Source organism: Peromyscus leucopus, chromosome 14 (genome assembly GCF_004664715.2).
Source record: "Peromyscus leucopus breed LL Stock chromosome 14, UCI_PerLeu_2.1, whole genome shotgun sequence".
Lineage (NCBI taxonomy): Eukaryota > Metazoa > Chordata > Mammalia > Rodentia > Cricetidae > Peromyscus > Peromyscus leucopus.
In genome coordinates, this window is record NC_051075.1 from 34,144,108 (window position 1) to 34,158,424 (window position 14,317).

The 14,317-nt window shown below is 35.8% G+C and overlaps 1 protein-coding gene across 1 annotated transcript in view; it reads right to left on the reverse strand.

The window, feature by feature from the left end:
• Mdga2 (MAM domain containing glycosylphosphatidylinositol anchor 2) overlaps positions 1 to 14,317 on the reverse strand; it is a 779,363-nt gene that overhangs the window by 70,343 nt on the left and 694,703 nt on the right. The window contains exon 10 of the mRNA XM_028859113.2: positions 11,602 to 11,750. Within this exon, the coding sequence (XP_028714946.1) occupies positions 11,602 to 11,750 (149 nt within the window). The remainder of the gene's footprint in view (positions 1 to 11,601; positions 11,751 to 14,317) is intronic.

Genomic DNA, 14,317 nt, shown 5'->3' on the forward strand with positions numbered 1-14,317 from the left:
GAGCCTGCTGGCAAGCCAGCATAGTTCGTTGGTGAGCCCTAGGCAAGGGAGACAGGCAGTCTCAGAAAACAAGATGAAGGACAATCGAGGAACACACTTCATGTTGAACTCTAGCACCACATGCATGCTTCACAAATACATGTGCATTCACACAAGCCCTTACATATACATACATGCTATAAATGCATGCAAATGAATATATCAATGAATAAATACATTGCCCTTACAGATATCATCCCAAGGAACTGTGTATACCTTGGCCATAACTAAAGAAAGTGTTTATAATAGGATTAGTTCTCAGACTATCTGGTGAATTCTAAAACATGATAACTTCATCAATCTGGCAATGATCTCAGAAGCACAATTTCAATTATAATAAGTAAATTAGTCTATCTGGTAATAAAGTAGAAATCATGGACTAGGGTGCAGCTCTGCTGTATAGAACTTGCTAAGCATGTATGCAGCCTAGTACCCTAACTCCAACTCCACAGAGAGAAGAAAAGAATGAAAGCCATCGAATTAACAGGCAAACTGAAATTCATTTATTCCACACAAAGGGTTTTGACAAGGTATACTCAATGCTGTGGTTAAGATAAATTTTATATTCCTGGCATCATAAAAGAATGTCTATAAAAAAAGGGCAAAAATGGGTTCAGTCTTCTTAGGGTAGCATGACCAAATAACATGTTTCCCACTATGGCCCCAACTAGCTGTTTCCCCAATATGCTAGAGGTTGTTAGGAATATAAATGTCCAACCCAGGTCTAGTGAATTAAGCAGTCAGCTTAACAAAGGCTAGAGATAATCTGGGGGCATTGCAGCTTGAAAGCCACTTCTGCTGAACAGTGTATTAAGAGTATAAACAGGTACCATAAATAAAATACACATTTGGAGATGAACTTGTATTCAAACAAGCAGCTCACACAGTGTGAAAACCTGAGAACATATAGCAGCTATTAGTTTGACCATCACACTCCTTATGGTTTATTTTTTTCTTTTTTTTTGTTTGTTTTTTTGTTTTTTTTGTTTTTGTTTTTTGTTTTTGTTTTTCGAGACAGGGTTTCTCTGTGTAGCTTTGTGCCTTTCCTGGAACTCACTTGGTAGCCCAGGCTGGCCTTGAACTCACAGAGATCCGCCTGCCTCTGCCTCCCGAGTGCTGGGATTAAAGGCGTGCGCCACCACCGCCCGGCTGGTTTATTTTTTCTTAAAAGCAGGTAAATGGATACCTATTTTCTAATGAGCTTTGTACTTTTTTTTTTTTTTTTTTTTTTTTGGTTTTTTCGAGACAGGGTTTCTCTGTGTAGCTTTGCGCCTTTCCTGGAGCTCACTTGGTAGCCCAGGCTGGCCTCGAACTCACAAAGATCCGCCTGCCTCTGCCTCCCAAGTGCTGGGATTAAAGGCGTGCGCCACCACGCCCGGCTGAGCTTTGTACTTTTATTCCTATGAGAATGGTCATTTCTCAGGCTATTGGACACTTTCTTTGACAAAGATTAGGGTACTGAAATCCAGCAGGATGGTGGTGGCGCACACCTTTAACCCCAGCACTCTGGAGGCAGAAGCAGGTGGATCTCTGAGTTCCAGGTGAGCCTGATCTACAGAATGAGTTCCTGGACAACCAAGGCTACACAGAGAAACCCTGTCTCCAAAAACAAAACAAAAGAAAACAACAAAAGTATTGGAGTCCATACTAACCACGTACTACTGCTTCAAGTTATGATATATTAGAGGTTTACACATTTAACTAATCCTCTTTCTTTCAAGCAAATGTGTATGTCAGTCAGTCTTCTTTAGTAACATATTGATCATATAGATGGTCAGGATAACTCAAGTCATTTTATTAGTTTTAAAATCCATTGGTTGGGGAAAATTTTAAATTCACGCATAACCATTTTACTGCCAATCAACATCTTAATCTTCTAAGTAAAACACTTGATTTTAGCAATTGATATTTGAAGTTTTATTATTTTGTAGCCTTTGAAATTTTGGGTGCAATACACATAGTGGGTTGAGCTCAGTGCACAAGGCACTTAACCCCCAATTGTGCAGACTTGAGGCTGAATCCTTGGTTCCACATGAAGCCAGATGAATACAGATGTGGTACATCTGTAATCCCTGTGGTCACACTGCTGAAATGGGGGTTGGTATTTATGGGAATAAGGCAGAAAGATGCAGCGTTCTTTATTGGAAAACAATGTTACCTTCACTTTTACCAATTGGCCTGGGTATATGTTTACTTATTTGTTTGTTTGTTTTGCAGAACTGTGAGGTTCATTTAGTCCTTCCCTCACTTCACTCTGTTTCAGGCTCTCTCTCTCTCTCTCATGTCTATAGGTGATGGTTTCAAGAACAGGTACTAAGAAGTTTGAGTGAATGATGGAGAATATACACAACACTGTCTTTTTCAACACATTTCCTGAGAACTCAAACAATACTCAAGTCTGATCAAGTTCAATGTTTAGTTAATTATTTGTATCTTTGTCTTTGCCATCAAAACTCCAATTTAAATTCTTATTACGTACCTCAAAAATTGGTGGCCTCTGTCTATTATAAAATAGACAATTTATAATATTATAAAATAGGATTTATGTTAGCCAGGCAGCAGTGTCACATGCCTTTAATCCCAACACTTGGGAGGCAGAGCCAGGTGGATCTCTGTGAGTTTGAGGTCAGCCTGGTCTGCAGAGCGAGTCCCAGGACAAGTTCCAAATCTACACAGAGAAACCCTGTCTCAAAAGACCAAAAACAAACAACAAACAAAAAACTACTTACAGTTGAGTCTGGTAAGGAAGCCACCAGCCAGGAAGGGAGGTGCCTATAATCCCAACTCATAGCACTAGAGACATCTTGTTCAGTTCAGGTCAGTTTTGGTTACACAATGAATTAGAGGCCAGCCTGTCTTCAAAACAAAAACTGACAGGCAGTGTGCCACACGCCTTTAATCCCAGCACTCAGGAGGCAGAGCCAGGCTGATCTCTGTGAGTTCAAGGCCAGTCTGGTCTACAGAGTGAGATCCAGGACAGGCACCCAAACTACACAGAGATACCCTATCTCAAAACAAACAAACAAACAAACAAACAAACGAACAAACAAAACAAAAAACATAGAATTTATGATCTGTATAATATATTCAGATCAATTCATAAAAAATGTCATTTTATTCATGCTTTCAAGAACCTGGATTATTTGACAAATATCCACAGAATTACCTGGGTGTGCATGAAATAACTCACTTGAATTGCTTTGAATTCTCTGTCTTTCTCAATAACAATCTTAAATGGCTTAAATCAAGCACATTGATGATCCCAGTGGTACTTTGATTCCATCTGCCATTCTCTCTTAGCATCTGTTGACTGTCCCATAGACACAGACTTCTTCATATTAGTTACTGAAGTGTGAAAATGTCATTCATTCTAACAAACCAACTGCATGTTTTTCAAATCCATCTACTTACTTCTTCAGAAAATACGTTAAAGTAGATACTTAGCAACAATTAATTTTAATTATCTCATTCATATACATGCATATATAAAATAAATTCAAAACTATATTTAATAGAGAATACTCTAATAATCAATACTTAGAGAACAGGGATTAGCAAAGAATTGATTAATAAAAATCACTTTTTAAATGCTTAACCTGATGAGAAAAACATAGTCACTGAATCACCATGCTATTAACATATACCAAGAATAATTTAAAATGTGTAGTAAATTCATCTCATAATTAACTATAACATATATATGTACACATATATATGCTACTGTTTTTGATCAGTGATTATTAGTGATTTTTGTGTTAAAAGAAAAATATGGCTAAGGGCTTAAAAGATGGCTCTGCTGAAGAGCACACACTGCTCATGCCGAGTTCAAATTCCTGTTCCCATGTGGGTGGTTAACAACTGCCTATAACTCAGCTTTAGTGAACCAATACCACCGTCTGGCTTCGACAGGCACCTGTATTTATATGAACATTTCTACACACAGATACACATATGCATGTAGTAGAAATAAAATTCCTTTAAAAACAGAAAAGACAGGACTAAGCTTGTTGAACTAATAATGGTTCTATTGTGGCAATTGTGTTTTAACTGACAAACTGATTGTCCCATCTGTCCCCAAATCTATATGTTGTAGCTTGCTTTCTATTGCTAAGATTAAATATTGCCAAAAGCAACTCTGGGAAGAAAGCTTTTATTTCATCTTACAGCTTACAATCTATCAAGAACAGAAGTCAGAAGTCAGGACAGGAACCTGGAGGCCAGAATTGAAGCAGAACCATGGAGAAATACTGATTGCTAGCTTGCTCCTCTTTCATGCTCAGTTTGGTTTCTTAAGTACCCCAGGACTACCTATCCAGGAATGCACTGCCCAGAGTGGGTAGGTTTCCCCACTTCAGCCATCAATCAAGAAAATACCATATAGATTATTATAAACCAATCTGATGGAAGTGTATTCTCTAAGCTGTGTCAAATAAGAACAAACCTAACCAGGATATGGTTTATATATTACTATTACAGTACATATTTTTCTATGCACTGGGGATAATATTTCATTTTTTAACTTTTGGAAACTACTGTATGATTAATTTACTCGAAGTTATATTGACTGAGTAGATGAGCAAATGAATAAGATAATTACAGCAATTTTAATATATTATGACTTAAAAAGACAAGAACAGACTCAAAAGTTATTTTGTTTGGGAAAAAAAATGACCCATCTTCCTAAAGATGACAGTCAAAAGTCACACCACATGAGAATTTAAAAGAAACTGTACAAAATGTGAAACTTCTTTAGGAGTAGTAACTGTTATTGCATGAGTTTCTAATGGACTCCAATGATGTTTATGTTGTTGCTATATTCAGATAACTTAGCATGAGCTCTCCTTTATCCTTGATTCTTTTGATATCAAAGAAAGCAGACATTTAAATAACTTCTTCTCTTTCCTCTGGAGTAACAAACAAAGCAAGTAATTGGAGTCTTGTAGCTGTGTGAGGAGATTAAGCAGTTGCTTTGTTGAGCCCCCAAAGTATGGATAAAGACATGAAGATCCTGGGAAAACACTGTTTCAAAAGTTAGTTGATTGGCTTCTCATATTTGGTCTTCTCAAAGTTCCTTAGGCAGGTTCTCAGTTTTGGGTGTTTTTCCCAGACTCACTGAGATGTTTTGTAAACAAAGTAAATGATTAACTGAATCTCAAGATTTGAGATGTTTATTTTAAATCATATTTAATAACAGATCACAGACTTTAATGGAAAGAGTCAGCTAATACCTCAGTGAAGAGCTGAACAGAATTCTTGGTTCAGTTTGGCAATGTCTTCCAGCTGTTTGCTAACAACAGAACTATGATTTTGTAATTATAGTTAATTTAAGAAGAGCTAATAGTATTTCTAAAGTTTTCTGAATTAAAAACCAAGTTAAATCTGTATAACTGTATTTGATACTCAAAGAATGGACTCCTTCAATTTCTACCCAATACACAAATTATTGTATTATTCAGCCTCTATTGTTCGCAGGGAAATATGTCATATTTTATAGAGTATATATTTCATGGATAGAAGATATTATTTAGAAGCATAATCTTAAAATAATAATGTGACCTAAAATAATGCCACTTTAAAATCATAAAACAAGGCTTAAGGTATACCTTAGTAGGTCATAGATGAATCAGTTACATAAATGAACTTGATAGATAGAAATGTAAATGATTGCAAAAATTTTCACACTTTAAACATAAATTAATATACACTTTCTGGAAAGGTGATCTCATTAAGAATACATGAACACTAATTCCTAAGGGAAATTTATATTTTATTTTGTTTTTTAAAAATTTTTATTGGGTTATATTAATTGCACTTATCATTAAGGATATTTTATTCAACTACATTATGTATTTTAATATACTTAAATGCTTTTAAAATATTTTCCTTTTTATTTTTATTTTATTTATTCATTCTGTATTACTGATTTGCCTACATGTATTTTTGTATACTCTGCACATTTGGTGCCCTCAGAAGCCAGAAGAAGGTGTCAAATGGCCTGGAACTAAAGTTACAGAGAGTTGTGAGCAGCTATGTGGATTCTGAGAATCAAACCAGGGTCCTCTGGAAGAGCAGCAGTGTTATTAAATTAACCACTGAGCCTTCTCTCCAGCCACAGATGGATTTTTCACATGATTTTTCAAAGGTAAAATTGCTGAGGATACACTTCTAATATGTTTACTTCAAAATAATTCAAGGTACATTTACTATGTTTAGACATAAAGATTCATTGTTGTAATTATGAAATTTGGGAAGATGAGTCAATAGGATTGCCCTAAAATGTGAGCTGTCGTCTGGCACCGAGGGAGTTAACTGGAAAAGTCACTAACACATAGCACAAATTCTTCATGAAAGTGTTAATCAGATAAAATTTCAAGTGTAAATTTTTCAAAATAATGGGATTTTGTCCTAATAAAATGTTAGTATGCTATTTCATATGAACCAGAAAATGAGCCTACATTTCTGAGATAATATGGATATAAACATCATTTATAGTAACCATTTTTATCTATAATTGAAGAGAAAAGGTTTGGAGAAAAGCACTGCATGAATTTCATTGACTATGAAATGCTTTGTGTTATGTTATAATTCTGCCCATAAGTGGAACTTCAAGGGTGATGTTGCTTGATGAGAGTGTTCAGCATGTAGGCTATTCATGAGACCTGGATGTAATGAACAGGGCAGTGAGAAAAGAAATGTATGTACATATTCTTGTCCTCACAAACACCACCTGTCTGTTCACACTGGCTGAGATCATAAGAACATGATTCTATATTGAGACAGCCTCAAAAGAACCATTGTGTTTCTTCCACAGCAAGGTGTAATATTTGAGTAAAATTATCACTTAAGACAAAGTATCATAGTAATCACAACAGGAATAGACTGTTTATTTTTAGGTCATGCATGTTGGCACACACTTTTAATCTCAGCACACTGGGAGGAAGAGGCAGGTGGCTCTCTGTGAGTTCAAGGCCAGCCTGATCTTTATTGTCAGTTTCAGAACAGCCAAGGCTATGTAGAGAGATTCTGTGTCAAAAAAAAAAAAACAAAAACAAAAAACAAACAAACAAACAAAAAAACAACAAAAAACCCAAAAGAAAAACAACTTTATTTATAAATATAAAGAAAATTCTAGAATTCTAGTAACAAATAAGGCCAGAAAAATAGTGATATGATAAAGCAACAGATTCAAAACAGTGCAGGGAAAATGATTTGCTGTTCGGATGTCACTCGGTAGAAATATGATTCGCTGCAGCAGTACTGCCTTGTGTATTAGCAGTGCAGACTGAGTTGATCAAGAATGCTTTAACAGGAGTCAAAGTGGATGAGACAAATGTGAACCAGCAAAATGGATCTCACAGGGGAGAGATAATGGGGTTGAAATAAAAATAAGAAAAGCACAATGAGAAAATGTCTGCATATTAGTTTATTTTAAAAGCCTGGCTGGGAATCATACTGAGGCATGGGGTATTTTGGCATGCCTAGTAAAATACAGCACAAAAATGTAAGCTACCGTGAGCTCTGGAAAAAACTTATAGCAACTTGCCAATTAGTACAAGAATGCCTACAAAGATTTGCCAGGAGTGCTCTGTGCATCAGCACTTGAACTGTCGATAAGTGGAGACCTGGTCCGGATCACTGGAAGATATTGTTATGTTCAATTTCCTGGGCAGATCTCAGACTTGGATGAGTTCAGACACATGCTCAGGGTTATATAACTAAAAATGATGAGGCGAGGCTGTCTAGACTTGGAAGCTAGAGGTGTATAGAATTCATTATTCTCAAAGGTATATGAAAGGGAAATTTATATACACATATCGTATTTGAATGATCTTGGAATAGAAGCAGAATAGAACACTGTTTAATGAACTTTGGGAAAGGAACAGTGAAGTGATGAGGAAATGTACGTCCCAGTATGTTGGGTGGTTATTCCAGAACTGGGATCAAGAAACATACCAGCACGGATTCTGTGGATACATTCATTTCAGAAAAGCACATTTTAAAGGGAGACAGTGTCACTGGGAAAAACACATAGCCATTCCAGCAACAATCCTACTGTAGAACAGGCTCTTACAATGAGTATGAAGAAAATGGACCCAAACCTCTCTTCTGAACATTTCTCCATTTGTCTGAATATAGGAAAACGTTTGTTGGTAGCTAGGTTTCTTTTCAACTTTTGTTTATAGGAAAGGATTCTGACTTGCATATGTAACAGGAACATTAGGTGGGAACACAAGTTTTGAGACAAGAGAAAAGGATGAGGAGAACTGGGTAAATCCCACTGACTTAAGAAGGAAGCCCCCCCCCCCCAAGTGTAATGGGAATTTACCTAATTGCTCTAAGAAAATATAAATGCAGTCAGAAACTGAAGATAAAGTTCTGACTTTAACATTGGAAATACATTTGTGTGGCTGAACAGAAGACCCAGTGGTTAAGAGCGCTGACTGCTCTTCCAGAGGACTTGGGTTAGAGCCTCAGGACCTGCATAGCAGCTCATTACCTTCTATAGCTCCAGTTACAAGGGATCTGGCACTCTCTTTTGGCCTCTGTGGGCACCAGATTCAGGCATGGTATACAGACACACATGCAGGCAAAACACCCACATACATTGAAACAACAACAAAACAATAGCTCTCTGAAATAAAGCAGGGAAGGATACCAAAAGTAAATTTATTCTTGCAAATAACCATTTGTTTTTAGGTCTGTATGTTTAAATGTACACATTTGTATATGAGAATATAGTAAGACATGAATATGAACGTTTAAACAATGTGTAAGGACTTGAAATAAAAAGACAAGGAGGTGTGAAAAACAAAATGGTCTAAGATGCTTCTAAGAGAAAATACTTTTAACTAAGAACTATGTTAAGAATATAGAAAGGGACCTGTGAGATGGTTTAGTAGGTAAAGGTGCTTGCCTCCAAGCCTGGCAACTTGAGTTTGACCTCCTGTACCCACAAGGCAGAATGAAAGAAATGACTTTTGCAAGCTGTTCTCTGACCTCTGCATACAGTCTCCTGTGTGAGCATTTCTGCACATACATACCAAATAAATAAATAAATGTAATTGTTTAGAAAGCAAGGCTATAGAAATGGTAACTCTGTCAGCTGAGGGGAAAAGATATGATAGTCTGAAATGTCTTGTGTTTATCAACTGTTATAGATATCACTCTGTATGCTGTGAATGTGTTGCTCTGATTGGTTAATAAATAAAGTGCTGATTGGCCAGTAGCCAGACAGGAAGTATAGGTGGGGCAAGCAGAGAAGAGAATGCTGGGAAGAGTCAGGAGTCGCCAGCCAGACAAAGAGGAAGCAAGATGTGAAGGTAAAACTGAGAAAAGGTACCAAGCCACGTGGCTAAACATAAATAAAAATTATGGGTTAGTTTAAATGTAAGGTAGTATTAAATGTAAGTTAAAAGTAAGGCCTACCTAGTCAATGAGCTAATGGCCAAACAGTTTTAATTAATATAAGCTTCTGAGTGATTATTTTATAAGTGGCTATGGGGTCCTTGGTGCCAGGCGAGCACAAAAAACCTTCAGCTACAATCAACCTCATTAAGGAAAAGCACACAATTGGAAGAAGCAGGACACTATTTTGAAATGGACCTGGGAATACCCAGCTGCCCCTGTAAATGTGATGATACTGAAAGAGACAGGTCCTGACCGGGCTGGGATCAGCTGATCACTGAACTGTGATAACCTAGATAAGAATGCTGTGTCGACCAAATGCCGCTGTGTTTGCATGACTTTACGTTTCTGAGATTAAACCCAATGTTGATGAGACTATGCTGTAGAATATTATTTTAACTTTATAAAGAAGTGTTACAGTTGTTTATGCTGCAGAATATTACTTTAACCATGCAAAGGCGCGCTACATTTATTTATGCTGCATTTGTTTAATTATGTAAAGATGTGTTGCATCTGTTTTTACCTTTCCTGCCTAAGGCACCTGATTGGTCTAATAAAGAGCTGGACAGCCAATAAGGCAGAGAGGGATAGGCAGGGCTGGCAGGCAGAGAGAATAAGTAGGAGGATGAATTGAGGATTGAGACCAAGAATGAAAGAAGAAGAGATTGAGGGTGAAAGAGAGGGGCACACCAGGGGCAAGAAGACAGGCAGCCGCCAGCCAGCCAGGGAGACACGAGAAGCAGTGGCAGTAAGATAAACAGAAGGAAGGAAATGTAAAAAGCCCTGAGGAAAAGGTAGGTAAAGAGAAACAGGTTAATGTAAGTTAAAAGAACTGGCCAGAAAAGAGCGAAGCTAAGGTCAAGCATTACAAACTAATAATAAGTGTCCATGTCATGATTTGGGAGCTGGTTGGTGGCCCAAAGGAAAAAGCCTGGTACAAGAATATTTAATGTATAATGAATCTTACATTGATCCTTGCATTACTAGATATTTTCTTATAAATGATGTGAACAAGATAAAATGAAGAGTTTTATGGTAACCGCTGGATAGGTTGATAGGGATTTTAGTTGGAAAGAAAATGACCCCAAAAGGGAGTGGCACTAATAGGAGGTGCAGCCTTGTGGGAGGGAGTGGTTCACTGTGGGGGTGGGCTTTGAGCTCTCTTTGGCCCAAACTTCCTGTTAACTGAAAGATGTGGGACTCTCAGCTCCAGCCCATGTCTGCCTTCATACTACCATGCTCTCTGCCATGATGCTAATAGACTGAACCTCGGAAACTGTCAGTGAGCCACTCCAATTAAATGTTTTCTTTATAAGAACTGCCATGGTCATGGTGTCCCTTCACAGCAATAGAAGGAATCCTAACTAATACACGCCTTAAGCAGTTGATCTCCAAAGCAATTTTTTTTCTGTTATTGTCCCAACTCAGATTTTCATTCTGTGATTTTTGTTAAGGAATTGGATCATGTACTACAAATCTATATGTGATTCAAATTTTGTTTCAAAATATTTTGCCATGTAGAAACATTCACACAGAAAATATTTCTCTAACATGAAACAAGTTGAAGACCTCTATATAATTTCAAAATTGTCAGTGATATAAACAAGCATTGAGTTTCACAGTGTTTGTGTAAAAGAATATATAAATTTTTTAACACAATTCATAATCTTCATCTAAATTAGAATAATTTACTTTATTACTCTTTAATTTTCTAAATTATTTATATTCTTCAGGCATACTAACTTTTAAAACATTCTGTATATAGCTTGAACCCTCAAGTAAAAATATACAAAGCATCTTAGGACTAGGGCAATGAATTCATACAATCAAGTATACACAAGACCCTTCTAAATTCCTTTTGTACAATATAATTTCTTGAACACATCTAGAGATAGATCCCTTCAATGGGATCAGAGGATATTACTTTAATAGGTTTACTGCAATAATAGAAAATGCATAGATTAATTTTAAAGATTTGTAATTAATTCTGAGCAGTTTCTGTGAAGCAATATTGTCGTAAAATAAAATAGAATTTAGAAATTAAAAAAATTCTGTAGTACATTGAAAATATGAATAAAAATGACAACATCAAAGTCTCAACAAGAGATAACAAGAAAGAAAACAAAAGCAAATCAAGACAGGTACTAAACTTCTTACCTGCCGAATACCCAAGCGGTATGCAACAATCCGATCCACTGCATCAGGATTCATCTGTGTCCACTGCAGACTGTAGGAATACACGCGGTGTCGGTTTTGCCACACAGGGTTGTAGGTGTCATAATAGAACTCTGGGGCATAGGCCTTTCCTGGAAGCAGAAAGTGACTCAGTGTGACTGCGGACACATCAGACCTTTAACGAATGCACTGTTCTCTTGGCCTTATGACTTTATGTTCCATCTTCCATAAGGAACTCTTCTACCTGAAAAGTCTTATTATTAAAGTCAAAGTCTTTTCCTGCTTGGTTTTGAGAATAGATACATGAAGGGTTGACTTGGCTGGCAGGATGAGAAAAGGAGAGTCAAGGACAAAGTCAAAGTTATGGGCTAGGCAACCGTGAGAATGAAATTTCTACCAGCAGAAACAGAGAGCTATTGAAAAATTGGATTTTTGGAGAGATATTCAGGAAGATAAGTTTTTAAACAACTTGAGTGATAAATTTGACATATCAAGTATGTAGTAGGGTTTAACAAGACTGGAATAAGGGAGCAGTAAGAATTGGAGGTATGGTCTTGCCAGCCTAAGGCATACTCATAGAAATTAGAGTGCCAAGAATGAGGGGATTACTGAAGAGATCGAATGCTGAGAAAAGAAAATTAAGTTCTGAGAACTGATACAATCCATGGCTAAAAACAATGAGAAGATAAGAGCTATCAAATTTGAGAGAGTAAGCACAGAAGAGAAAGAAAAGTGAAAAAAAAAATGATGAAAAGTATCATCAAAGAGGTGTAGTAGGAGATGCATGATCAACTTCTTTTGTGGGGGGCTGATAAAAAGAAAACTTGTGTTTGGGCTTCCTTTGGTCAGTATGTCTAAAAGATAAGATTTAAAGCTTTGAAACTTGGAAGAATCAATATGAAATACTTTTATCAAGCTCCAGTCCCACAACAAATTAGTGAAACTGGAAACATTAAGCAAAATATTCATTACCCAGAAGAACTTCCTTGGTGTTTACATATGAGAGGAATGCAATGTTCTTCAATTTGCTAGTAAAATTAGAGAAAGTGCATTAAATCTCTGAATTCTGGTAACATGTATTAAAGTCCTAACATCAGTAGTGTATGTAGGTTCTTTTTAATTGTCCTGTGAAACCCAGAATTAATTTTGTCTTGGTGTTGGCCTTGGCTTGTTTTCATACTCATCTTGGACTTCTGACCATAGTATTCAGTGAGAATAGATTTTATTGTTTTAATCTGCTCAATTTATGACAATTGTTATGGTATTATGATGTTACTTTGTGACTAACTAAAAGTGAAATCATTCTATGAATAAATTGAATTGCTTATAATTTTCCTGGAGCAGTTTGTCAGAACATTTCTGAGATAACTGAATAGCTCATATGACAGATGAAGGAATGCTGAGTTAGAGCAGAAATATCAATGGTGTGCGAAAATAATAATGATACAAACAAATAATAAGACATAGTAAGATCTTAATTTTGATTTAAAAATAAAGTTTGATAATACTTCCTTTTAATTGAATAATTATGCTATCTAAGGATTAAAGAGGAAGTAAGATATACATGGTACATAAATAGTATTTGTTGGTAATAAATGCTGTCATGTTTATAGATATTCTATTGTTTTTAAAAACACACATGAAATGTCTTCCTTGATACTCTATATTTATTCTCTTTCATTTGTAATACACACATAGTCATGACAGGAATACAGTTTTGGGCACTGACACCCAAACATGACATCTGCTGGTTGAACAGAGAAAGAATTCCCAACATTTCTTTCCTGTTTGTAGAGCATGCATTTTCTTTTAGTTCTTGTGAGAATGCAAAGAATATTTTCTTACTTTTTTATATTCTAGTCTTATTTTTATGCATGTTCCAGTTTGAAATTTTTAGATTAGCTGACCTAGATCTATATCCACTATCTAAATTTGGAGATCATTTTTTTTTAGAAACACTATGCATGTCAATATAGAGATCTTAGGTTTTAAAACATTCCTAAAATATACAGGTAGAAGTAATTGTAGTACTCAGACTTTTGCATAGAATTTATATAATAATATGAACATTACATTTGTAAAAAATCCTTTTAAATGATAACACAGATTTGAAAATAAAATTTCAAGCCTAAAGCTACAAATAAATGTACTGTAGTTATCATCAACGTTTAAAGCATTAAAATGTGTTAGGTTATATGAACTGACTAATAATGCTAACCTTGCATATGTATGTAAATACAAAGGGGAAAGGGAGTGATAGTGATCAAGAGTAAATATATGCTCTGTAAAGTCAATATTTCAGAAAAGAAGCTATAGGAAGATAAACAAATATGCAAATTTACCATTGCAAAGGGAGGAATTACAGAATATGTATGAATATGTATGAGGGATGCCAGTTAAATTTCATTTGTTGAGGAATCATTAAAGAACTTACATAGGTCTATTTCACTTCATGTACCAAAATATTGAAAAGAGAAATTCCCACCAGAATAAACCATGATGAGTTGTTAATATGATATAGCTAGCTAAAACACTAACTACTCTTACATTTGTACCCAAGAATGTTGGTTTATATTATAACAAACAACTTTGCCAAAGTATGTTTAAACTTGCAAACAAACAAACAAAAATTCTTCAGAGGTCAAAGAACACAGATTAAAAACAAGACAATGAATAACAGTCTGTGAGAAGAGGAAGT